The 24,020-nt window shown below is 51.9% G+C and overlaps 1 protein-coding gene across 3 annotated transcripts in view; it reads right to left on the reverse strand.

The window, feature by feature from the left end:
• STRN4 (striatin 4) overlaps positions 1-24,020 on the reverse strand; it is a 316,827-nt gene that overhangs the window by 84,388 nt on the left and 208,419 nt on the right. For all 3 annotated transcript variants that reach the window (XM_078660996.1, XM_078660994.1, XM_078660995.1), the window contains 4 exons: positions 13,784-13,831; positions 13,451-13,572; positions 12,853-13,020; positions 12,556-12,696 (listed from right to left, as the gene is read on the reverse strand). In XM_078660996.1, coding sequence (XP_078517122.1) covers positions 12,556-12,696; positions 12,853-13,020; positions 13,451-13,572; positions 13,784-13,831 — 479 coding nt within the window. The remainder of the gene's footprint in view (positions 1-12,555; positions 12,697-12,852; positions 13,021-13,450; positions 13,573-13,783; positions 13,832-24,020) is intronic.

Here is a 24,020-nt window from a genome sequence, read left to right on the forward strand (position 1 = left end):
GTGCAGAGTGACAGTGAGTGCAGAGTGACAATGAGTGCAGAGTGACAATGAGTGCAGAGTGACAGTGATTGCAGAGTGACGGCAGAGTGACAGTGAGTGCAGAGTGACAGTGAGGGCAGAGTGACTGTAGAGTGAGTGCAGAGTGAGTGCAGAGTGACAGTGAGTGCAGAGTGACAGTGAGTGCAGAGTGACAGTGAGTGCAGAGTGACTGAGTGCAGAGTGACAGTGAGTGCAGAGTGACAGTGATTGCAGAGTGACAGCAGAGTGACAGTGAGTGCAGAGTGACAGTGAGTGCAGAGTGACAGTGAGTGACAGTGAGTGCAGAGTGACAGTGAGTGCAGAGTGACAGTGAGTGCAGAGTGACAGTGAGTGCAGAGTGACAGTGAGTGCAGAGTGACAGTGAGTGCAGAGTGACAGTGAGTGCAGAGTGACTGCAGAGACAGTGTGTCAGGGTGCACATTGTGTGAGTGTGCAGAATGAGTGTGCAGGGTAAACAGTGTGTGACTATGCAGGGTGACATTGGGAGTGTGCGGGTGAGCAGTGTGTGAATGTGTAGGGGCAGTGTGTGAGTGTGCAGAAAACACCACACACACATACACCACACACACATAACGCACACACAAACCACACACCTCAGTCTCTCAACACCACACACTTGTCACCACTCAACACAACACACTCACCACCACACTCACTCCCCAGGCTCACCCCCACAGACTCACCACCACACACTCACCAGCACACAGAAAACAACACACACAACAACACACCCCCAGCCGTCAATGAATGCTTTCACCATGCACAAACACCAACAACCATCATCCATCTGTGCACGCTTTTACCAAGCACACACCCACCAGCCGTCAGTGCACCCTTCCACCAGGCACACACACCTCCAGCCGGCAGTGCACTTTTCCACCAAGCAATCGCAGTATGGTACACTTTACTTTTAAACATATTCATATAAAGCACAGCATGCCACCATTGGTAAAATTACAATTCAACCAAGATACTTCCACTACACACCACATGCACACACTCCATAACACATGGCAAAAAGACATTGGCATTTACAATGCCATTAGCTCAAACTCAAATAAATCCGAGCCCGATTGCATTTCTAATGCTTGTATTGATTTGGGAGTGAAGGGGTACGAATTAAATGATTTTCCCCGTCACTATCCAATTTTATACCATTTCACCTTTTCACTGATGCACTTTCACTCTAGTTAGCACTGCTATTCAGTTCCTTCATAGACACTTTTTTCATACTTTAGCCATTTCTCACCGACATACTCTTTTCAGATTAGGTTTATAGCATATACCGACCTGTTGAGTATCTGAACCCTCAAAGTGTGAGAATACCCAGATGATGAAGGGCGGTCTCGTTAGTGGACTTATGGGAACTCTCTCACATTGAGGAGGTTCCCTTAGCAAAATTACACATTTGCTTTTGCACACAGTAGTTTGTTATGATGGATACATAATATAGTTAGTTCCTTGACCCACTGCTATTTCTTTGTTGGTGTAATTGTCAGCCCTGCCTAGCAATTCAATATATCCTACGCTGTCTTCTGGAGGAGAGGGCCTGGTAGGATATAGGTCAGGGTAATTGTCTGTGGACGCGTCAGTGTTATAGTCATCCCACTTGTTGGACAGGCCGCATGGTCGGGCTGCCCCCTCCCCGCAATGGGACCTGGACCCTGGCTCCCCCTGCATCCCCCAGCCAGAGTCCCCGACGACCACCCGAAGTACACTGCAATTCCTCACCCACCAGACACCAGCTCCGAACCCAGCTGGCCCGGGTCACCATCCACACCACGGCCTCGGCCCAGCCGCCATCTTGGGCCACTACAGCACGAGGCCGCGTGGCCTCAACTCGACCCTCACCCTGGGCCCGGCCGGGCCCGACATCGAGGCACCAACCTCCCCCCGGGAGGCAGAGTGACCACTTGGCGAGTCAATGGGAGAAAGGAATCGTCAACGGCTCTCCTCCGCCAGGTGTCGATCACCCCAGGCCGCCTGGGCGCTGGCTCCACCCCCCTGCTGGGTGTCTGGACTCCCTCATCCCGGACCTCCCGGCCCCCCAGGCGCGAGGGTCCGGACATCAAAGGGGAACAGACCTATAACTGGGGCAGGACCAGACCAGGAAACCAGTTGTATCCTGGAGTCGAGAGACCCGAGAAGAACTCATCGTCTTGGCCTGCTGGCGCTGCCGCGGCCCTCTGCCTCGTGAAACCATCGACTTGGCCTGCTGGCGCTGCCGCGGCCCTCTGCCTCGTGAAACCATCGTCTTGGCCTGCTGGCGCTGCCGCGGCCCTCTGCCTCGTGAAACCATCGTCTTGGCCTGCTGGCGCTGCCGCGGCCCTCTGCCTCGTGAAACCATCGTCTTGGCCTGCTGGCGCTGCCGCGGCCCTCTGCCTCGTGAAACCATCGTCTTGGCCTGCTGGCGCTGCCGCGGCCCCTGCCTCGTGAAACCATCGTCTTGGCCTGCTGGCGCTGCCGCGGCCCGATCCCCAGACACTCCAGCTCGAGGATTGTGAGCTCGCCTGTTACCACTACCTGTACCGATCCGGTACCAAGACTGTCCCGCTACCCCCTTTCCCTACAGAGACTAGAAGTGAGAGGACCCCCGGGTCCAAGATCTCCTGTATCGCTGATATCCTTGCCTTAAGAACCTTATATAAAGCCTTGAACTCGACTTGGTGTGGTGCCTGTTTGTGGGGAGGGAGGTAACTTGTCTGTACGATCGCCGGAGACGGTCCCCCTCGGGGATCTCTCCCTCGGTATCCGGCCGACCCTCAGGGTCCCCGTCTAACATTGGTGGCCAGCGACGGGATCCGAACCTACGCATAATCGTACAGAAAGTCACTCGCCCCACCACACACAACAACCATGTCAATAGAGAGCGGAACAACGGAGAAATTTCAGATGGAAAAATTGGAAGACTACAACCACCGGGAACTGAAGCAATATTGCATAGAACTTGGACTTCCAACCACAGGTCTTAGCACAAAGGAAGACTTCAAACGAGCCCTAGAAGCTTGGGCGGAAACGGGTACGGCCGTACCCCGAACACAAACAACCGAGACGAGCCCCGCACCAACTAAAGAAAGAGCGGATCTCTCCCTGGAAGAGATCCGAGAAAGAGAAAAAACCAGACTCCACGAATTAGAACTTGCCCGACTTCGCTTGGATGGGGAACTCAAGCTGGCAGAACAAAAAATAACCCTGGAACACTTACGGCTCAGGGAAGAGCGGGAAGACAAGCAAAGACAGAGGGAGCTAGAGGAAAAGAGACTAGAGTACGAACATGAGCGCAATCTCAAAGCACTGGAGGTCCAGAAACAGAATAAGGACCTCGGGCTCCCCGAACGACCGACCCCGTCTGCCTCGACCGAACCCAAGGTTCACATCCCCAAAGATGTCATCCGGGAATACCACAAGAACGATGATATACAGCAGTGGTTTAAAGCCTATGAGGTGGCAATGACCTCCCACCGGATTCCCCGAAGCGATTGGGGGGCCGGTTTATGGGGGAGGTTTGTCAACGAAGGGCGGGACGCCCTGCTACAACTCCCGGACCAGCTGATGACCTCCTACGACCACATGAAGGCCGCCCTCCTCACTCGATACGGGCTCACACCGGAGATGTACCGCCAACGGTTCCGCGACTGCAAACGGATTCCGGGTACAACTTGGGTGGAGTACGTGAACTTTTTTAGCCGAGCCTTCGAGGGGTGGATCAAGGGCAACAAAGTAACCACCTACGAACAACTCTTTGACCTTATCGTATGGGAGCACCTGTCGAACAACTGCTTCGTGGAGCTCCGGCAACACCTCCTGGACAGTAAGCTAACCGACCCTCGACAACTAGCCGTCGAAGCCGACCGGTGGGAAAGCACCCGAGTTGGCAGGAACGCACCCAGCGAATTATCCAGACCGTATCGCCCCCGAGGGGGAGGAGGAAGTCAGGGTCGGGGGAGAGACACCGGCCCTCGTCACCCCCCAGAAACCCCTCGACCCCGGTTGGCCGAGGAAGCCCTGCCGTCCGGGCCGGTTTCCGGGCCAACATTACGTGCCACAGGTGCCAGCGACCCGGCCACTACGCCAGTGATCCCAATTGCCCAAAGAACCCGAACACTACCCCCCGCCAAGTTGCAGCGGCGGCCCTAGGGGAAGAACTAATCCCGGAAGACCAGGAAGAGTACGAGACCGATCCCTCTGAATGGGCACCCGCCGCCATGGCACTGGTCTGCTTAGGGGAGAGAGACATGATTCCGCGGGGCCCCCTTCCCGCCAACACACAGAAGTACGGTCAATGGGTCAACATTAATGGCCGCCGGGCGGAAGCCCTCCGCGACACCGGGGCCAGTGTAACGGCGGTCCGACGCCACCTCGTCACTCCAGACCAAATCTTGCCGAACATTCTTTGCCCTGTCCGATCAGCCGACAATTCCGAAAGCCTATGCCACATGGCCTGCGTCCCCTTCGAGTGGGGGGGAGTAACAGGGATGTTAAAAGTAACTGTCCGCGATGATGCCCCCGTGGACTGCCTCCTAGGAAACGACCTTGAAAGCTCTCCCTGGGCAGCTGTCGAACGGAGGGAGCACCTGGGGATGCTTGGCCTCCCCGAATGGGTCTGCGTCACGACCCGGTCCATGACCGCCCGCGCGGTCCCCAGCCCAGAAGAGCCCGAGTGGCCAGAACCTCCTCCCGCGCTCATCCCCGAGGAGGCCGCCCCAGAAGCCAGTCCATTGACCCAAACCGAGGAAGGATCCGACCAGCTTCGGGACGTCCCTGACCTGGCACAATGGCGGCAGGAGGGAGGCCCCACGCAGGAACAATTCCGGGCCGAACAGAAAACCTGTCCCTCTCTCGAAGGACTCCGGCAGCAAGCCCTGGCCCAGAGCGCCGGGGATACCTCGGGGGCCCACTGGATCTACTGGGACCAAGACCTGCTCTACAGCGAGCAGAAAGTTGCAGAACTAGGGGCCAGTCGGGTGCTGGTGGTGCCCCTTCGCTTCCGAGACTTCCTCCTGAACTTAGCCCACGATGTCCCCCTTGCCGGACACCTGGGGCAGGATAAAACCTACGACCGCCTGGTGACCCATTTTTTCTGGCCCCACATGCGGAAGGATGTCACCAACCACTGCAAGGCCTGCCCCACCTGCCAGGCCAGCGGAAAAAGTGGCCGAAAAATCAAAGCACCATTACAACCCTTTCCTGTCGTCACCACCCCGTTTGAACGAGTGGGAATAGACATTGTGGGGCCCCTCGACCCTCGAACAGCCCAAGGACACCGGTTCATCCTGGTCCTGGTAGACCACGCCACCCGCTATCCCGAAGCCATCCCCCTTCGGACTGTGACGGCCCCCGTGGTGGGCCGGGCCCTGATGGGGATCTTCTCCCGGGTAGGGTTCCCCCGGGAGGTCGTCAGTGACAGGGGCACGAACTTTATCTCCAGATATATGAAGTCCCTCTGGCAGCAATGCGGGGTCACCTACAAATTCACGACCCCCTATCACCCGCAAGGAAACGGACTGGTCGAGAGATTCAACCGCACCCTCAAGGGGATGATTATGGGTCTAGAAGAACCCCTTCGACGCCAGTGGGACGTGCTGCTTCCATGCCTCCTGTTTGCCTATCGGGAGGTCCCGCAGAAGTCCCTCGGCTTCAGCCCCTTTGAACTCCTGTACGGGCACCCCGTCCGGGGCCCCCTCAGCCTAGTCAAGGAAGGTTGGGAGCAGCCTCCCCAGAAAACCCCCCCGGACATCTACCGATATCTCCTGGCTCTCCGCAACCAGACCCGGCGGTTCCGAGACACCGCCAAAGCCAACCTCGAGGCCAGTCAGGAGGACATGAAGAGGTGGTACGATCAGCACACGTCCTCCATTGAGTTCGAACCTGGACAACAGGTCTGGGTGATGTCCCCGGTTGAGCCCTGTGCCCTCCAAGACAGATGGTCCGGGCCCTTCAAGGTAATCGAACGCAAGGGGCCCGTCACCTATTTAATCGACATGGAGACTGCCCGGAACCCCCTACGGGTCCTCCATGCCAACAGGCTCAAACCCCATTTTGTGCGATCCGAACTCAGCCTCCTGATGGCTACCGATACTGGGACAGAAGAAGACTCCGAACCCCTTCCGGACTTACTGAGGGCCCTCGAGCAGGATGGCTCGGTGGAAGGGGTCCAGCTCTCCGAGGCCCTGTCCCCGGAGCAACGCCAAGACTGCCAAACGCTCCTGAGGCAGTTCGCCTCCCTGTTCTCCCTCACCCCCGGAGTCACCCCCTGGTGCCTCCACGATGTGGACACCGGGGACAGCCCTCCTATTCGACACCGGGCATACCGCGTACCAGACCGGGTACGAGCCTGCATCCAGACCGAGGTGTCCAAGATGCTGACCCTAGGAGTGATCGAACCCTCAGACAGTCCCTGGGCGAGCCCAGTCGTCCTGGTTCCCAAGGCAGCTGCCCCGGGCGTTGCCCCTGAGCTCCGGTTCTGCGTGGACTATCGAGGGCTGAATGCAGTTACCCGGACCGACGCTCATCCCATCCCCCGGGCAGACGAGCTAATTGACCGGATGGGGGCCGCCCGCTACCTGAGCATCTTCGACCTAACAGCGGGCTACTGGCAGATCGGCCTCACCCCTAGGGCCCAAGAACGATCCGCCTTCTCTACCCCAGACGGGCACTACCACTTTAAAGTCATGCCCTTCGGCATGAAAAACGCCCCGGCAACGTTCCAACGGCTGGTAAACCAGGTACTGGCGGGCCTGGAAGACTTCAGCGCCGCCTACCTGGACGACATTGCTGTGTACAGCCACCAGTGGACCGACCACCTCCGCCACCTGCGGGAGGTTCTACACGCCCTCCAGCAAGCAGGGCTCACCATCAAGGCCAGCAAGTGCCAAGTTGGCCAAGGGTCCGTGACCTACCTGGGACACCAAGTGGGAAGCGGGCTGGTGGCCCCTCTCCAACTCAAGATTGCTGCCATCCAGGCCTGGCAACCCCCGACGAGCCAAACGGAGGTCCGGGCCTTCCTGGGGCTCACCGGATACTACCGGCGGTTCGTGAAGGACTATGGCAGCATCGTGGGGCCCCTCACAGAGCTCACCTCCAAAAAGAGCCCCAAAACCGTCAACTGGACCCCGGACTGCCAATCAGCCTTCGAGAAGCTAAAGACCGCCATGTGCACGGCCCCCGTGCTCCAGGCTCCCGACTACAGCCGGGAATTCCTTGTGCAAACGGACGCCTCCGATCATGGTGTGGGGGCCGTCCTCTCCCAACTCAACGCCGAAGGGGTCGACCATCCGGTGGTCTTCATCAGCAGACGCCTCTTGCCCCGAGAACAGCGCTGGAGCACCATTGAGAGGGAGGCCTTCGCCGTAGTCTGGGCACTCAAGAAGCTCCGGCCATACCTCTTCGGCACCCACTTCCGGGTGCAAACAGACCACCGACCCCTGCAATGGCTGATGCAAATGCGGGGGGAGAACCCGAAGCTGTTGCGCTGGTCCATCTCCCTGCAGGGGATGGACTTCACGGTGGAACATCGTCCAGGCCAGGACCACGCCAACGCCGACGGCCTGTCACGCTTTTTCCGCCTCAGCGAGGAGAGTCCCCAGGAAGATGGCTGACTCTCCCCGCCTTCAGCTGGGGGGGACGCATGTTGGACAGGCCGCATGGTCGGGCTGCCCCCTCCCCGCAATGGGACCTGGACCCTGGCTCCCCCTGCATCCCCCAGCCAGAGTCCCCGACGACCACCCGAAGTACACTGCAATTCCTCACCCACCAGACACCAGCTCCGAACCCAGCTGGCCCGGGTCACCATCCACACCACGGCCTCGGCCCAGCCGCCATCTTGGGCCACTACAGCACGAGGCCGCGTGGCCTCAACTCGACCCTCACCCTGGGCCCGGCCGGGCCCGACATCGAGGCACCAACCTCCCCCCGGGAGGCAGAGTGACCACTTGGCGAGTCAATGGGAGAAAGGAATCGTCAACGGCTCTCCTCCGCCAGGTGTCGATCACCCCAGGCCGCCTGGGCGCTGGCTCCACCCCCCTGCTGGGTGTCTGGACTCCCTCATCCCGGACCTCCCGGCCCCCCAGGCGCGAGGGTCCGGACATCAAAGGGGAACAGACCTATAACTGGGGCAGGACCAGACCAGGAAACCAGTTGTATCCTGGAGTCGAGAGACCCGAGAAGAACTCATCGTCTTGGCCTGCTGGCGCTGCCGCGGCCCTCTGCCTCGTGAAACCATCGACTTGGCCTGCTGGCGCTGCCGCGGCCCTCTGCCTCGTGAAACCATCGTCTTGGCCTGCTGGCGCTGCCGCGGCCCTCTGCCTCGTGAAACCATCGTCTTGGCCTGCTGGCGCTGCCGCGGCCCTCTGCCTCGTGAAACCATCGTCTTGGCCTGCTGGCGCTGCCGCGGCCCTCTGCCTCGTGAAACCATCGTCTTGGCCTGCTGGCGCTGCCGCGGCCCCTGCCTCGTGAAACCATCGTCTTGGCCTGCTGGCGCTGCCGCGGCCCGATCCCCAGACACTCCAGCTCGAGGATTGTGAGCTCGCCTGTTACCACTACCTGTACCGATCCGGTACCAAGACTGTCCCGCTACCCCCTTTCCCTACAGAGACTAGAAGTGAGAGGACCCCCGGGTCCAAGATCTCCTGTATCGCTGATATCCTTGCCTTAAGAACCTTATATAAAGCCTTGAACTCGACTTGGTGTGGTGCCTGTTTGTGGGGAGGGAGGTAACTTGTCTGTACGATCGCCGGAGACGGTCCCCCTCGGGGATCTCTCCCTCGGTATCCGGCCGACCCTCAGGGTCCCCGTCTAACACCACTCATCTGTAGGTCCAAGCTATCATTAGTATCATCCCCATCCCCATCACCCTGATCGCCAGGTATATATGGTGGTGAGTGCTCAGGTGAAGACGGCACAGGCAGTGAAGGAAGAGGAGATGGGGAAGGCTTTGTCCCAACAGTTCTCTTCTTTAATGGAATGAGGTATTCCTCATCGGTAGTAGCCCATCTTTTTAAAGTCACTTTGGTAGTATTGTGGCCGGTTTTTGGTTGTATGACCAAAACTTTCTGTTTTGGGTCCGGTTTTTTAAGTGCATCACCAAAACTATGCTTCTCAGGCAACTTTTGTGTATCAGTCTGTTTCGGCGCCGAAATGTTCTGTGGCAATGGGTTTGGGGCTGGTGTTTTCGGATCCCAGGGGGTTTTCGGTGCAGAGTGATGATCAGCGCCGGACTTGGTCTTCGATCCCGAAGGCTTTGGCTGTGTGCCCGATTTGGAATGGGGCTTTTCGGAGCCGGAAGGCTTTTTGGTAGGCTTCGGTGCGGAGCCAGGAGGCGGGGCGTCGGAAGCGTGGGCTCGGTGCTGACCGGGGCCCGAGGGAACTAGGGCCCCGGTCGAACTGGGGCGAAGTAGGGCCTGTACTTATAGTAACTTGTCCATGCGGGATGTCTTCATCCTGGTCAGAGCCATCATCGAAGAGGGAGATCTGTTCTTGCTCCTCCTCAGCTCCGATAGGGTGGTCGGCCTCTTCATCCGATTCAGGTCCGAAGAGGTCCGGAATAGACCCTGTGCATTGGCTCTGCATGTCGCATCCTCGGGCCCAACGGTCGCGAAGAGTCTTTCTGGAGCGGAAAGCTAGGCATGCAACGCAGTCCTGTTCACTGTGTTCCGGTGACAGACACAGGTTGCACACCTCGTGTGAATCGATGAGCAGATATTTCGCCTGGCACCGAGGACAGAATTTAAAAGGAGTTCGTTCCATCGACTGCGAGTCGAACCGGGGACTAGGCCCAACGGCCTACCACAAGTTCTCTGATCGAAAAGAGTTTTTTTTGTAACAACACGATCCGCGAAGAATGGATAACGTGATCGAAAACAATACCATTGAGGTTGAGTGTTGTACGCACCGAGAGAAACAGAAGAATCAGTGTCGAACCGGACCGCAGTGAGTCACATCCGCACCTGATGGGCGTAAAAAACAATCTGAAGATGGAGTCGATGACCATGCGCACTATCACCGAAAGTAGGAGTCACCTACCTCGTGACTAAGGAGACTTCTTCGGAAAAAAACAAAGTGCAAACATCCGGAACCAACACTAGATGGCGATCTATGCATAAGCATGTGATCTACAGCTCACATGCCTCGAACATGAAGTTATCGGTTTACATGTAAGTACTTAGGTTTTGGAGTTGATATTCTGTGAGATGAGGGTTCTCCCAGGGACAAGGGTGCCCTCCCAAAGCACCCTCAGCGGCATTAGGGCAGCCGGGTGCAGAGTGCTGAAGCCCAATTTTTCCAATGGGGAGAGGGGGGCCTTCAGTTGGTGGCTGCTCATGAGCAGGCCACAAGGTTGAGGGAGCAAAGCTCCTGGACTTAAGCTTGGGGCAAAGTGGGGTTCAAGTTAGCACCCAAAGTGTGCCCACAGCAGCACTGGGGCGGCAGGGTGCAGATTTGGCTTTGGGTGCCCTGGTGTTTTCAATGGGAGTTGCCGGTTTTGGATTTTGGCTGCAGGCTCAGTCCAGGAAGACTTTCGGGAGGAACCAACAGATGGGCAGGTAAGTTGGAGGGCTCGGGGATGTAGGTGCACCTCTGGTTCTCTTCTCTAGGGCGCAGGGCGGCTGGATGCATGGGCGTCTTTTGAGGTTGGATTTTACCTTACCAGGCCACTCCCTGTTGGGGGGGGTCTCCGTGCAGAGGCTGCAGTTGACATCGGGGAGTACTGGAGGGTTCAACCCACGGTGGACTCAGGCTCTGGAGTGAGGGGGGGACCTCGCATTGACCAGTGGGGTGTAGCAGTGGTTCCAGGCGTCAGGTTTCTTTGTCTTCAGCAGGCTCAGAGTCTGTCTTGGGAGTTTCTTTTTAACAGAGCTGCTGTTCACAGGAGATCCAGTCTTTGTTGAAGGCAGTCCTTCCTCCAATGGGTTCTGGAGGTCACTAGCTGCAGGACAAGGTGACTATTGGCGCATGATCTCTGGATACTGCAGACAGGCAGGTAGGGCTGTGGCCAATTTAGTTGTTCTCTGCAGTCTACGCTGCTAGGTGTCGTACTGTCTTCTTCTTCGTAGGTCGTGGGAATCTGCCTTTTTGGTTCAGAGCTGCCCCCTAAATACTGTATTTAGGGGGAGTCTTAGGGGTTTCGAGGTCAGTAGCCGATGGGCCTTAGGGTGACTACACCCTTGGTGTCCTTACCCCACGTGGGGGAGTGGGCACAATCCCTAACCCTGATTGGAGAGTGCCTTCCATCTGCAAGATGGCGGGAACTGAACAGAGGGCTTCACCTCACCTCCCCCACCTGAGGGGTGGGGTTGGCAAAGGTGGGCACACCTGTTGGGCTGTTCTACTTTTTCCCGCCTGTCTTCCTGCCGAAAAGGAGGGGAGACAGGAAGGGGGCCTGCTCCTGATAGCAGGAGAGGCTGGGTGTCGAATTACAAAGGCAGCAAGGCCTTTGAAGCTCCCCTGCCACAGATGGCTCTTCCTGACCTGGGGGAGGTGTGAACACCACCGCCAAGGAAAGGGTTTGTTTCTGGGCTCAGGGAGAAATAGGCTCCCATCCCAGGGGTCCAGAAACATGCTCGTGGTGGCAGGCTGGTGTTGACCAGTCAGGGAACCCAACAGAAGCTGGTCGTTTTTCAGGGGGCATATCCAAGATGCCCTCTGACTGCATTGTATAATATATCCCACACTGGCATCAGTGTGGGTTTATTAAGCGGAGAGGTTTGATACTAAACTTCCCAAAATTCAGTAAAGCCATTATGTTGCTCTGGAGTTCAATAAGACAAACTCCCAGACCATATACTCTTTTATGGCTTTCCTGCACTTACAATGTCTAGGAATGGACATAAACACTGTAGGGGTACAGTGCTCATGCAACTGTACCATCACCAGTGGTATAGTACACCCAGATAGAGGGGTGTCTTACCTATAACATAGGCAGTAGGTTGTAGGCATGGCACACAGGTAGGTGTACCATGTCAACTCTTCACTTTTCTCTGCACCAAAACACACAGCCAGCTATGGCAGTGTGTATCTGTTAAGGTACAAGACCTCTAAGAGTGGCACAATATGTGCTGCAGCCCTCAGAGCCCTTCCCTGGTCACAGTGCCCTTGGTACCCATGGTACCTTTTACAGGGGACATGCATGTGGCCAGTGAGGTGCCAACTGGGGTACAAGGTACCGTTTCGGGTAAGAACACAGGCTATGGGAACCTGATTGGCAGGGACCCAGGGCACATCAAGTCAAAGTGCATTAAAAAGCTAGCAAAAAGTGTGTCTGTGTGTGTGTGTGGGTGGGGGGGGGGGTGTTATTACAACAGAATCCCAGTTTCCTACAATAAGGTCTTTCACAGCCAACAAATTAGAAGATTCTTCAAAGTGACCAAACTTCAAACTCCTTTCTGCTTCATCATGACCAGTCACAAGCCACTAACTGTGCCAGAATCTAACCTCCCACATGTTATTTGCTACCATGTTAGATAAAAAGGCTAAGCTACAAGAACAGCTGTACCCCTTTCCAAAATTCTATCACCAACTCACCTCCACCACAGCGGGCATCCAGCGCTAGGAGAGCAGTTGAAGTCTCCATTTCATATACTAGGGCATCTCCAGTGTGAAAAGATACCACAACTTGATCAGGGACCGTGCTAGCGAAAGCAACTGAAGTGGGTACACCATGCTCTATAAAGAACAAAAATGAATTACCACAATTGGCCATAGTTGTAGGCACAGAATCAAAAGACCATGACAAGTGCTGACCCATTAAACTCAGTGTGGACACTGTAAAAATGGATGACAAGCCATAATCAGCAGGATTTAGTCTCCTTTCCAACTCACCCTTGTCTGGGTTGTAAGTACTCAAGAGGGACGGTTTGGTGCCCACATCCCAGATCTTCACAGTCCCATCCGCTGAACAGGATGCCAGGCGATGTCTGCAGGAGCTGAATGCCAGGCCCCAAACACAATCAGTGTGCCCCTCGAGTATATTGCTGAGGACACCGGGATCTGTAGGACAGAAAAATATTCCTAAGGATAAACCTGACAGTGCTACTTCCTCCGGGGAGACAGACTATCATCAGAAAATCAGCCACCTCGGAAGGTGGCAGCAAAAAGCACCCGGAAACAGTGAGGGCCATCATACGAAGAGGTCATATGCCCCAAATGTATTACAACGGGTCTCTAGTTATGTACAATGAGGCAACTATATTAATTTAAGCAAAATCATGGCACGCTGTTCACAGAAGTTTAAGGAAAGTATTTACAACTTGAGTTACAGTTACTCAAGAGGTACTCATGGGAACATGCAAATGACGACTCTCCAACAAGCAGGTGGAATGCAGGTCTGGTGCTTGCATGGAAAGGGAATGCAGACCCATCAATGGCCACCCTTAAGACTACGTTGATCTAAATACAAAAATAAAATGGAGGTACCAACCATAGCTATCGTATGGGTCCATGTTCAAGTCTGGAATCTTCCAGCAACATATGCGGCTATCTGCTCCACCGCTGTAACAATATTCACTATTTGTGCCCATGGCTAGGGACAGCACTGCTCCTCTAGAACAGAAAAGAAAAATCAACTATGCTCAAGGTGGAGAACAGAAGATAGAAAGGAAAGGAAGTAAAAAAAGAATAGTTGGAAAGGGAGCCTAGTGGCAGAAAAAAGGTTATTAAGAGCATGCTTATGAGGACATTGATAATGTGAGGGGCATGGAATTTGACAGCCGGTACAGACTAGTGAGTTGGAATTTTAACAATGATAACTTACCGATGTGCTCTAAAAGCATAAACAGGTTCTACGTCAAGCGATGTGTTCCTGGAAAATGATGAAAGACAAGTTAAATTGTTTTACAAGCAAGTTGATGGTTGAATCTACCTGCAATAGTGTATTTGAGGTCTCAATCAATGTAATCCCTTTAGGACAATAACATTTTAAAATGACACAGAGAATAACAAATGCATTCTTCCTCTCTCATCATAATCAAAAAATCACATGAGAAGAACCACTAGTTCTCCATCATGGGAATATTCACTAATATATGAACACTAAATAGCCCTGCCTGTGTGCAAACACTCCACAAAAATATTTTTTGTAAATGTCCTTTAAATATTTTTTATTATTTGAACTTTTATACATTTTCCTTTTTAAAGTGGTGGCTGGTATTTTTAAAGCATTAATGAGGCATGAAGCTCTCAAGGATGGGCTCACCACGCACATGCTTTATGATTTTCTGTGGATGAGGTGAGTTGTCCATGAATTTAATGAAGATATACACAGTGGAGCACTAGAATTGATTTTTCGCTGAACAGGCAGGTCTTGAGTCCTTACCTGAATTTCAGAAGAGAGGATGAGGTCCGGAGGTGAAGTAGGAGGTCGCCCCAGGACTTCTCAGAGAGGTAGAAGAAGGAGCATCCTCCACCGTTGTGTCAGTAGTTGCGAGGGTGTGTGCGCAAGGGAAAAGGAGGCGGAGCACAGGTGTCTGGAGGAGGGATTGTGGAAGTTCATGCGGTGGTTGATGTATGCTGGTCCTTGATTGTGAAGAGCTTTGTTGGTGTGGATCAGCATCTTAAATTTACATCTCTTCTGAATGGGGAGCCAGTGGAGCTTCTTGATGGGTGATGCGGGTCCGTTTGGAGAGGTTGAGGATAAGCCTGGCTGCTGAACTCTGTACAATCTGCAGTCACTTCAGGAGGCTCGTGGTGATTCCTACAGGGAGTGTGTTGTCATAGTTCAGCCGTCTGGTGACAAGGGCTTGATTGATGGGTTCTCTGGTGTTAACAGGTCGCAATTTGAAGATCTTACGGAGCATATGAAGAGTGAGGAAGCAAGCAGAAGAGACTGCGTTGATCTGGCTCTTCATGGTGAGCTTGCTGTCCAGGATAAAGGCATGGTCTGTCAGAGAGGGTGAGGGTCTTAGTTCGGAATGCCACCAGGAGTGGTTCCATGCGGGGGTGTTCCTGAATATTAGCACTTCCGGTTTGTCTGTGTTGAGTTTTAGGCAGTTGTTTTCATCCAGTCTGTGATGTTCGTCATGTAACTGCAGAAGTTGCCCATTGTGGTGGAGGGGTCTTCTGACAGCGAGAGGATGACCTCGGTGTCGTCCGCGTAAGATATGATGTTTAGACCATTGGTTCTTATGATGATGGCCAAGGGGTTCATATAGGTTTTTGAACAGTGTAGGGCTGATGAATGAGCCTTGATGGACGCCGCAGATGATGTTCTTGGGTTCCGATAAGAAAAGTGGTTGGTGGATTTTCAGAGTCTTCTGGTAAAGTAAGGAGGCAATCCATTTGAGGATGTCTCCTTGGATTCCAATACAATAAAGCATCTTGATAAGGGTGTGGTGGGATGCAATGTTGAACACTGCTGAGAGGTCAAGGAGGATCAGGGCTGCAGTTTTTCCCCAGTCAAGGAGCGTTTTGATGTCGTTGATGGCAGTGATCAGGGTAGTTGCGGTGCAGTGGCTGGTGCAGAATCTGGGTGTTGATGGTCTTTGAGTACTTTAGCAGGAAAGAGGAGCAGAGAGATGAGCCGGTAGTTGTTGAGTTCACTGGGGTCGGCGGAGGTTTCTTGAGAAAGGGGTTCGACTTTGGCATGTGTGCATTCTTCTGGGAAGGTGGCAATGGTGATGGATGGGTTCAAAATGGACGTGAGCTTGTTGCTCATTATCTTGCTCTTAAGGTTGAAAATATGGTGAGGACAGGGGTCTGTAGATGCTCCTGATTGGACGGAGTAAGGTTAAAAATATGGTGAGGACAGGGGTCTGTAGATGCTCCTGATTGGACGGAGTTCCTGATGGCAGTCGTGTTGTATGTGATGAGCTGGTCCTAGGCAGTGTGAAGGTGGTCAGGGTTTGAATCTGTGGGAGCGAAGAGGCTGAAGGTGTCGGGCTGAGGTTCGAAGTTACTGTAGATGGTGGAGATTCTGTTGTGGAATAAGTTTGCTGGGGTGTCGCAGAGTTCTTAGGAAAGGGTGATGATGTGTTCAGTGGCTGAAGGGTTGGAGAACTCTGACAATGTTGAAGAGTTGTTTGCTGTGGTTAGAAATAGCTTTGATGCGCGTCTTGATAGTGGCTCAGTCTGTGGGCTCCTTGCTGGTGCACAATTTCCTTTCTAGTTGATTGCATTTCGTCGTTCTCAGTTCTGTGGTGTACCATCTGGCCTGTTTGGCGTATCTCTTGAGTTTGGAGGGCTTGATGGGGGCGACTGTTGGTGCAATTGGTTATCCAAGCAGAGAAGTTTTTGACACCCTGTTCTAGATTCGATGCGGGGTCAGGGAGGGAGGTGTTGAGGGTGTCGGTCCACTGTCTCTCTTAACTTTGCTTCAGTTCCGGTGTGAAGTGCTGGGTGGCGGTACCAGGTGTTCTGAGATGATGAAGTGGACAATGGTGTGGTCTGTCTAGGTGAGCTCTGTGACATGGCTGTACTTGACTGTCGCTGGCAGTGAAGATGGGGTTGAGCGTTTATCTTGCGGTGTGTGGGGGATTGGTGATTCATTGAGTGAGGCCGATATTGTTCATGCTTTTCAGGAGGTTGGCGGTGTTAGTGTCGGTAAGGTCAAGGAGGTGCAAATTGAGCTCTCCAAGGAAGATGTAGTGTTTGCAGTCAATGGTGAGTGGGGCAATGAATTCGGTGATGGTGTCGCAGAAAATGGGGCATAGTCCTGGAGCTCTGTTGGCGAGGCTGCCTTTCATGGTGGTATTGCCGCTGGTTTGGAGTTGGAACTTGAGGTGTTCCATAGGGGTGGTGTCGTCTGCGGCAGTGGTGCCGAGGATAATTTCTTCATTTTACTATCAAATCTCCTCTGGTTTGTATGGGTAGGCAGGAAAGTAGGATCTGCTTTTATGGTTACCTCCAATTTTTGCCTGGTGATATGCTGTTTATTATGACTAGTCTGACTGGGATCCTGCTAATCAGGATCCCAGTCTCTGTGATTTCTTCCCTCAATTGGTTATGGTACGTACTTAGGTACCTCCCAGATTGGATACTGGTGTAGCCTTTTGAGTCAATAGTTTATGGTACTGTTTATGGTACCTAGGGCATAGGTACACCAGGGGTCCCCAATGGGCTGAAGCATGTATTATGCCACCCATGCCATTGTAGCCTGCGTAAGCTGGTGCTAGCACCACATACAATAGATGTAGGTTTCCCTATATCTAAGGTCACTGCACTTAAAACCTATAACTCACCCCTAAAGCAGGCCTTTCAATCCTGAAGGTAGGGTGCTCGGTTCCAATTGTGAGGGTGTCCCTGCCAGAGCAGGACACCCCTCCAACCTTCAGAGTCCATTCTCCCCAGTTGTAAGTGAATCAGCCATTACGATACATAGAGTGCCCATGCGTCATTAGACGATGACCATCTCTAAACTGGCTGTAAAGAACCCAGGGCCATATGTATCAAGCCGTTTTTGAATCGCAACCTTTGCGAATCGCAAACGGCCTTTTTGCATGTTTTGGTATGTATGTAATATCCGCAAAATAAGGAATAGCAAATATTTGCGATTCCTTATTTTGCCATAGCATTTAAGGAATCGCAATTTTGCGATTCCTTAAATGCTATGTATGTACCATTTTTGGGTTCCGAATTATGGTTAAGAATTCGCAAATTACCACCAACTTGTAGTTGATGGTAACTTGCGAATTCTTCAAAAAATGCACAATGTGGCATTTTTGAATGTGCCATGTGATGCACACGCATGCCCATAGGGCATGTATGTATGCCATATGCACACACATGTACATTTCAGGGGTGCAGCAGGGTGTCTTTGAGACACCCCTGCACCCTTGAAATAATTCTCAAATTGCGAATTCGCAATTTGAGAATTATTTCGCAATCATTCCTATGGGCCTCCTGGCCCATAGGAATGCATTGGAAATTATTCCTTAATTGCGAATTCGCAAAATGTGAATTCGCAAATAAGGAAGATTAAGGAATCGCTAAAATATAGCGATTTACTTCATACATACCATTTTGCAATTCCTAAATAGCGATTCCTTAAAAATCGCTATTTAGGAATCGCAAAATAGTTTGTTGATACATATGGCCCTTAGTCCTGTTTAGTATCAAATATGTTGGAATCATGACCTCACACCGTAAACGGTGTAGGGGATAGGATTCCATGCAATGTAAAGCTCATCTGGGAGGCCCTCAGTGCTCCCAGTACCAGTCTTCCAGACTCGGTCAGCAGAACATGGCTGCTGCCGACCAGAGACACAATTCTGTCCTCCTGTTGTTGAGCCAAGCTCGAGCAGGGGAAGGCAGAACAATAGGTATCCTGTCACAGGGAGGTGTGACCACCTCCAAGACAGAGTTTAGTGTACTGGGGCCGGGTAGGAGCGCTTGCCAGCACCACTCAGTCTGCCTGAAGGGCACATTTGGTGCCCTCCTTGCATAGACCAGTTCAAACCAGCTCAGGGAGCCGTTGGCTCCTGCTCTGGCACGAAACGGGACAAAGAACATGGGAGTATCCTCCCCATTGTCCGACTCCTCCCCTGGGAGGGAACCCTGGATCGATGCGAGCATTACCTGCCCTGTGCTGCACACGACCGTTGGCCTACGCAGCCCCACTCACTCTTTAGAACTCCTGCACCGTGGCGTAATTCGCGCCGCGGTTAAGGAGCTAAGGGATTCTCCTGTGGGTGGGTCTCTAGATTCTTCGTGGGACAAGATTCATTTCAAGACACCACTTCTTCGACCGTCTGGGTACTCTGGACTTCGCTGGACTTTGCTCTGGGCATCAAGACTGCAACTAGGAAGAATCCTGCTGCTCCTAGTCTCATCGCCCTGTTCGTCTGCTGCAACACTTGTGCCTATGCTCCATACAGGAACCTTCTAAGGCCTGTGGAATCTCCCTTGCAGTTGAGGAGTCACTTCCCTGCATCTGCAGGCACAGCAACAAAGCTGACCGGTCTGCTGATCCCAGGCTCCCTCGGACTTCGAAAGCCTCAGCAACACAGGTGGTGGTTCTTCACACCCCTCGAGACCTGGCCTGTCCTCTCACCAACTTTGAGGCCAGTATCCCTCGTCAGAGCCGCAGGAACCAAACCTCTGTGCACCACGTCAACTTGCTGTTGCAAAGGCTTGTTGGCTTCCTTCCTCAAAGATCTTTTGGCTCCAAGTAGCCACAACCTCAAGCATCTCCAGTGAGCAACATCTATGTCCTCACTGCAACACTTGTATTGTGGGCCTGCATCTTTGGTGAACTTCTCTATGTCCTCTCGCGACTCCAGCGCCTCCGGCCTGTGGGTCCTCTTAAGGGTCATCCTTGAATTCAGTGGGCTCCCCCGATTGCACAGGGCCTGCCCTGACTCCCCTGCTAGTGGTGAGTCACCTGGACCTTGCTGGTCTTGACACTGAACCTTCCTCACTTTCCACGCTGGTTGCAGTTGCAAAGGCTTGCTTGGCTCCCAATGGACAATGACCCCTCAACTCTCGACATACGGCGTGGGACAGCTCGTGCACAGCTCCGGGTCTTCCACAGTCACCTGGTCCAAACAGCTGCAATTTCAAGGTCACCGGCAGCTTTCCTGCAACACTCGGCATCGGTGGGCATTCGTCTTCCGTGCCTCCTGGTAACTTGAGTGGCATAGACTCTGTCCCCTCTGCTTGCTTGCGTATATTTCTGGGTAGGAGATATCTGAAGGTGTAAGTATCTTATAATAAGTACATATTTTTATAAATATACTGTGTGGTTCTTTTTCACTTAATCTATACTAATAAGATTATGCTTTTGTAAAACAAGCTGCTTTACACTCCTTCTGGACAAAAGCCGAAGGCTGCTCTCCACGGCTACCACTTCAGAGAGCTTTCTAAGGTTGTCTAAGACCTCCAACATCACCATAAGGGTTGTCTGAATTGGTGCAGGGTGCCCACTTACATACGTGTGCACCATATACCAAGCCAGCTTCTCACAGGGTAGTACACAAGTGTCCATTTGCCAAGCAAGGCATAAACAATCATTTTGACTGGCAGTAGGGTTTGGCAAAAAACGGTAGCAACAACATGAAAGTTTGATACAGCTTTATGGGGGAAAAAAGATGAGTTGTTAGAAGAATCATGTTCCTATTATGCAGTGCCTCCTAAGTCTGTTTAGAAGCTGTGACGAGTGGAGATGCTGTGACGTGAGATGCACAAGGAGGAGGGGAGGAGCCATCAAAGCAGGAGCGGGTCGGAAGCAACCCGCGAGCCAAGGGCCCGGCCCAGCTAAGCCCTCAAGTTTGCTCCAGGCCGAGTGTTGAGCAATTTAGCTCTATTCAGGCTCCACAACACCCTTCTATAATAGATTCCATTGCTAACTTCCAGCAGCGGTACTGGCCCGCCGAGGACGGCTGCAGAGAGCGTCGGTGCCGCTGGAGTCGAGGCGGGCGGGGGCGTCTGACTCCACCCGTTCCGGCCTGAGGCCTCCAAGGACATTGAGTTGGAGATCGGAGCTGCGCATATACCCCTGTGTGGGTGAGTGCGGTGAGTGCACTGCCAGCAGACTGTAGTTGCGAAGAGTGCTCCTCAGGCGGGGGCTGAGGTGGCCTGGGAAGCACTGGGTGCGGCTTGCTTACGCCTGTAGAGCCACACTAACTGGTTTCTTCTCTTTTTGTATACGTTCAACAACTTAATACATTTCTTAGTGCCCTCTCACAACCTAGCGAACTGGGAGTTGTTAGCTGTGAGGACCAGGGAGCTGGGAGGAGCGTTTCCTAAATCGCCTTGGTATCTCTGTAACTGAGAGAGGGCTAGGTTGCAGAGCTGCGGTAAGACCTGCTAAGAGTACACTCCTTGTGAGCAATAGGACTACCAAAAAAGTTACGCTTGGGGCGCGTGCTCTCTTCACTACCAAGTCGGTCACATAAACTAAAGAGATCGTAAAGTGGTACTCGACAACTGCAGCAACTCTGCTACAAATCTCACCCAGTTATTACAGTTTTTTTTCCGAAAGGTACCTCGGATTGCACCTGAGGTGTTAGCAGTGATTCAAGGAGGACAGTTCACCTATTGCCATTCAACAACGCCCTCTTCCCCCTTCTCTGCAGAGCCACTGGGAGATACTTGCATTCTTGCGGGGGACCTAAATTACTCCAGTGAAGGGGCACGGGCCCAGATGAATGAAGTTGTCATGGATGGTTTAAGTGCGCAGCCCTCTGCTGCTCTTTCATATGCAAATTTGGGTTATGTCACTCGTGATACCCAGCAGAGCCAGCAAAAGTCCTCTCTGAACAGGTCAAAACCAGATTGTATGTCTGTTGTCACCCCAGATACACCGGACGCCTTCTTATGTGCAATTCAGTGTCTAGATTCTTCAGTTAATTTACACAGTCAACAACATATCTCCTTGGATGGACCAAAGTCAGACTGTATGCTTGTTGTTCTACCAACTGTTTTATCTGCTAAGGGTGATACTTGTAAGCAAATAAGTGGGGATGGTGGCCAAGATGGGATATTGGGAGATGTTTCCTCTATTGTCAAGAAGTCAAATGCATGTGAAAGGGTAAACCCAGGGGAAGACTTTACACTCCCAGACATTGATATAGAAGCCCATACAAGGGGCTGGGAAGTACCCCCACAAGGATGATCTTCTGATGAGAGGACTCAGGGGAAAAAATACCCCAATTGTAAGCTCCTCTCCTAGGTTCCTTCTGTTTGCCTCTTCTGTATTGTAGCACAAAACATCTGATTGGCACTTCTTTGGGAGTCTGCCCATGATGCATTTTTACCCTGTACACAACCGAAGTTGGGAAATGAGAGGGATGTTGAACCTTTGGAATATCTTGCTTGTATTGAAAAAAACTTAAATTCTATTTTGTCTTTACTAGAGAAATCTGTATTAAGTTCTGACCATATATTGGAAATGAGCTTTGTAATGGTGCTTAAAGTTCAAAAGGTAACGAAGTTTGATTCTACCAAACCCATGTCTACGATACAACCCTACTCAGAAGAATTGGTAAATGATAGGCTGCCTCCTTCCGTTCCCGTGAGAGAGTCGAGAGATGTCTCAATTTAAGCGTGAATATCTCATTATCTGTTGCCCCTTATTGAACCCATGTGTAATCTTGAAAAAGAAGAGCTGTGTTTAAGTACTCTATTTGGGGAGGCAGTACTGGGTCCCCCTTTGGAAAAGTCCATAAAAAAATATTTCCCTTTGTTTAATAATGGTAAAAAAGGGGGTACTAGAGAAATTGAGAAAACTAGGGGCTCTGTAAAACAAGTGGGTGAAGGAGAGGAGGAGGGGGAGGTTCCAACTACCTCCACCTCCCAGGCCCATCTCTCAAACCTGTTTGAGAAGGGAAGGTCGTAAACAAGGAAGAAGGGATGCCCCACAATATATATGGATATTATGAAAAAAACATTAAAAGACGAGGCGATTTTCTTAACGAAAATGCGTAAAAAGGAAAATGCTACTTACCAGTATGCATCTGTTCTTGACATGTAGAGCTGCAGAGTTGTACACCTTAGCATTAGACCGCCACCTGGTGTTGGGCTCGGATGATTGCAGGTTGTTGTTGTCTTAGAAGAAGTCTTTGTAGTCATGAGATAGGTGACTCCTCCCTTGGACAACAGTGCGCATGGGCATCAACTCCATCCTTAGATTGTTTTTCGCCATGATGGGAAATGATGGAGTTAGTAGAGATACAGTAAGAAAAGGGATGTCCATGCGTGTGCATCTAAATAAGATGAAAACTGGAACGGATACAAGTCCTGGGGGAGGCGGGAGGGTGTGTACAACTCTGCAGCTCTACATGCCAAGAACAGATGCCTACTGGTAAGTACCATTTTCCATTCGAGGCATATGAGCTGCAGATTGTACACCTTAGCATTGATTGTGCAGCAGTGTCTCCCCTTAGCGGTGGTCACCTGTATCCGTTGCAGTGGTTTGAAATAAAGTTCTAAGGACAGCTTGGCCTACTGCAGCTTGCTGCTTGGCTTGCACATCAACACAGTAGTGTTTAGTGAAGGTATGTGTTGTAGACCATGTAGCTGCCTTGCATATGAATCTAATGGTATGTTTCCTAAGAAAGCCATAAAGGCTCCTAGTTTGCGAGTAGAATGTGCTCTAGGAGGAACTGTTTAGTGTACGTTTAGCTTTAGCATAGCATATCTGTATACACTTTACAATCCACCTCGCAATCCCACCTTTGGAGATGGGGTTGCCTTTATGAGGAGGAGAGAAAGCTACAAACAGTTCTTTTGTCTTCCTAAAGGATTTTGTTCTATCTATGTAGTATAAAAGAGCCCTTTTAAGATCTAATGTGTGTAATGCTCTTTCTGCCACAGAGTCTGGGTTTTGAAAAAACACAGGTAACTCTACGGATTGGTTTAGGTGAAAGGAAGTGATGACCTTTGGAAGAAATTTTGGATTGGATCTAAGAACCACTTTGTTCGGATGTATTTGAAAAAATGGTTCTTGTATTGTGAAAGCTTGTATTTCACTCACTCTTCTAAGATAGGTAATGGCAACAAGGAAAGCTGTTTTCCATGTTAGAAATTGCAGTTCACATTTATGCAAAGGCTCGAACGGGGGTCCCATGAGACTTGTGAGTACTATATTTAGGTTCCACACAGGAGAAGGTGGCAACCTTGGTGGGATTATTCTTTTTAATCCCTCCATGTATGCTTTTATTGCTGGTACTCTAAAGAGAGACAGGTGTTGTCTGTTTTGTAGGTATGCTGCAATTGCTGCAAGGTGCAGGCGTATGGAAGAATATGCCAAGTTAGACCTTTGTAAATGTAAAAGGTAACCGATGATATTCTGGATGGAAGCATCCAGTGGATCAATGTGATTATTTTTGCAATACATTGCAAATCTTCTCCATTTAGCTGCATAATACGCTTTAGTAGTGGGTTTTCTAGCCTCTTTAATGATATTCATACAGTCTGGAGGTAGGTTTAAATAACCAAACTCTAAGACTTCAGGAGCCAGATCACCAAATTCAGTTGGCTGGGATCTGGGTGTCTGATTTCTCCATGGTTCTGTGTTAGCAAGGATGGTGTGAGGCATAGCTTTTGATGCGGAGCTA

This window comes from Lissotriton helveticus, chromosome 9, assembly GCF_964261635.1.
Source record: "Lissotriton helveticus chromosome 9, aLisHel1.1, whole genome shotgun sequence".
NCBI lineage: Eukaryota > Metazoa > Chordata > Amphibia > Caudata > Salamandridae > Lissotriton > Lissotriton helveticus.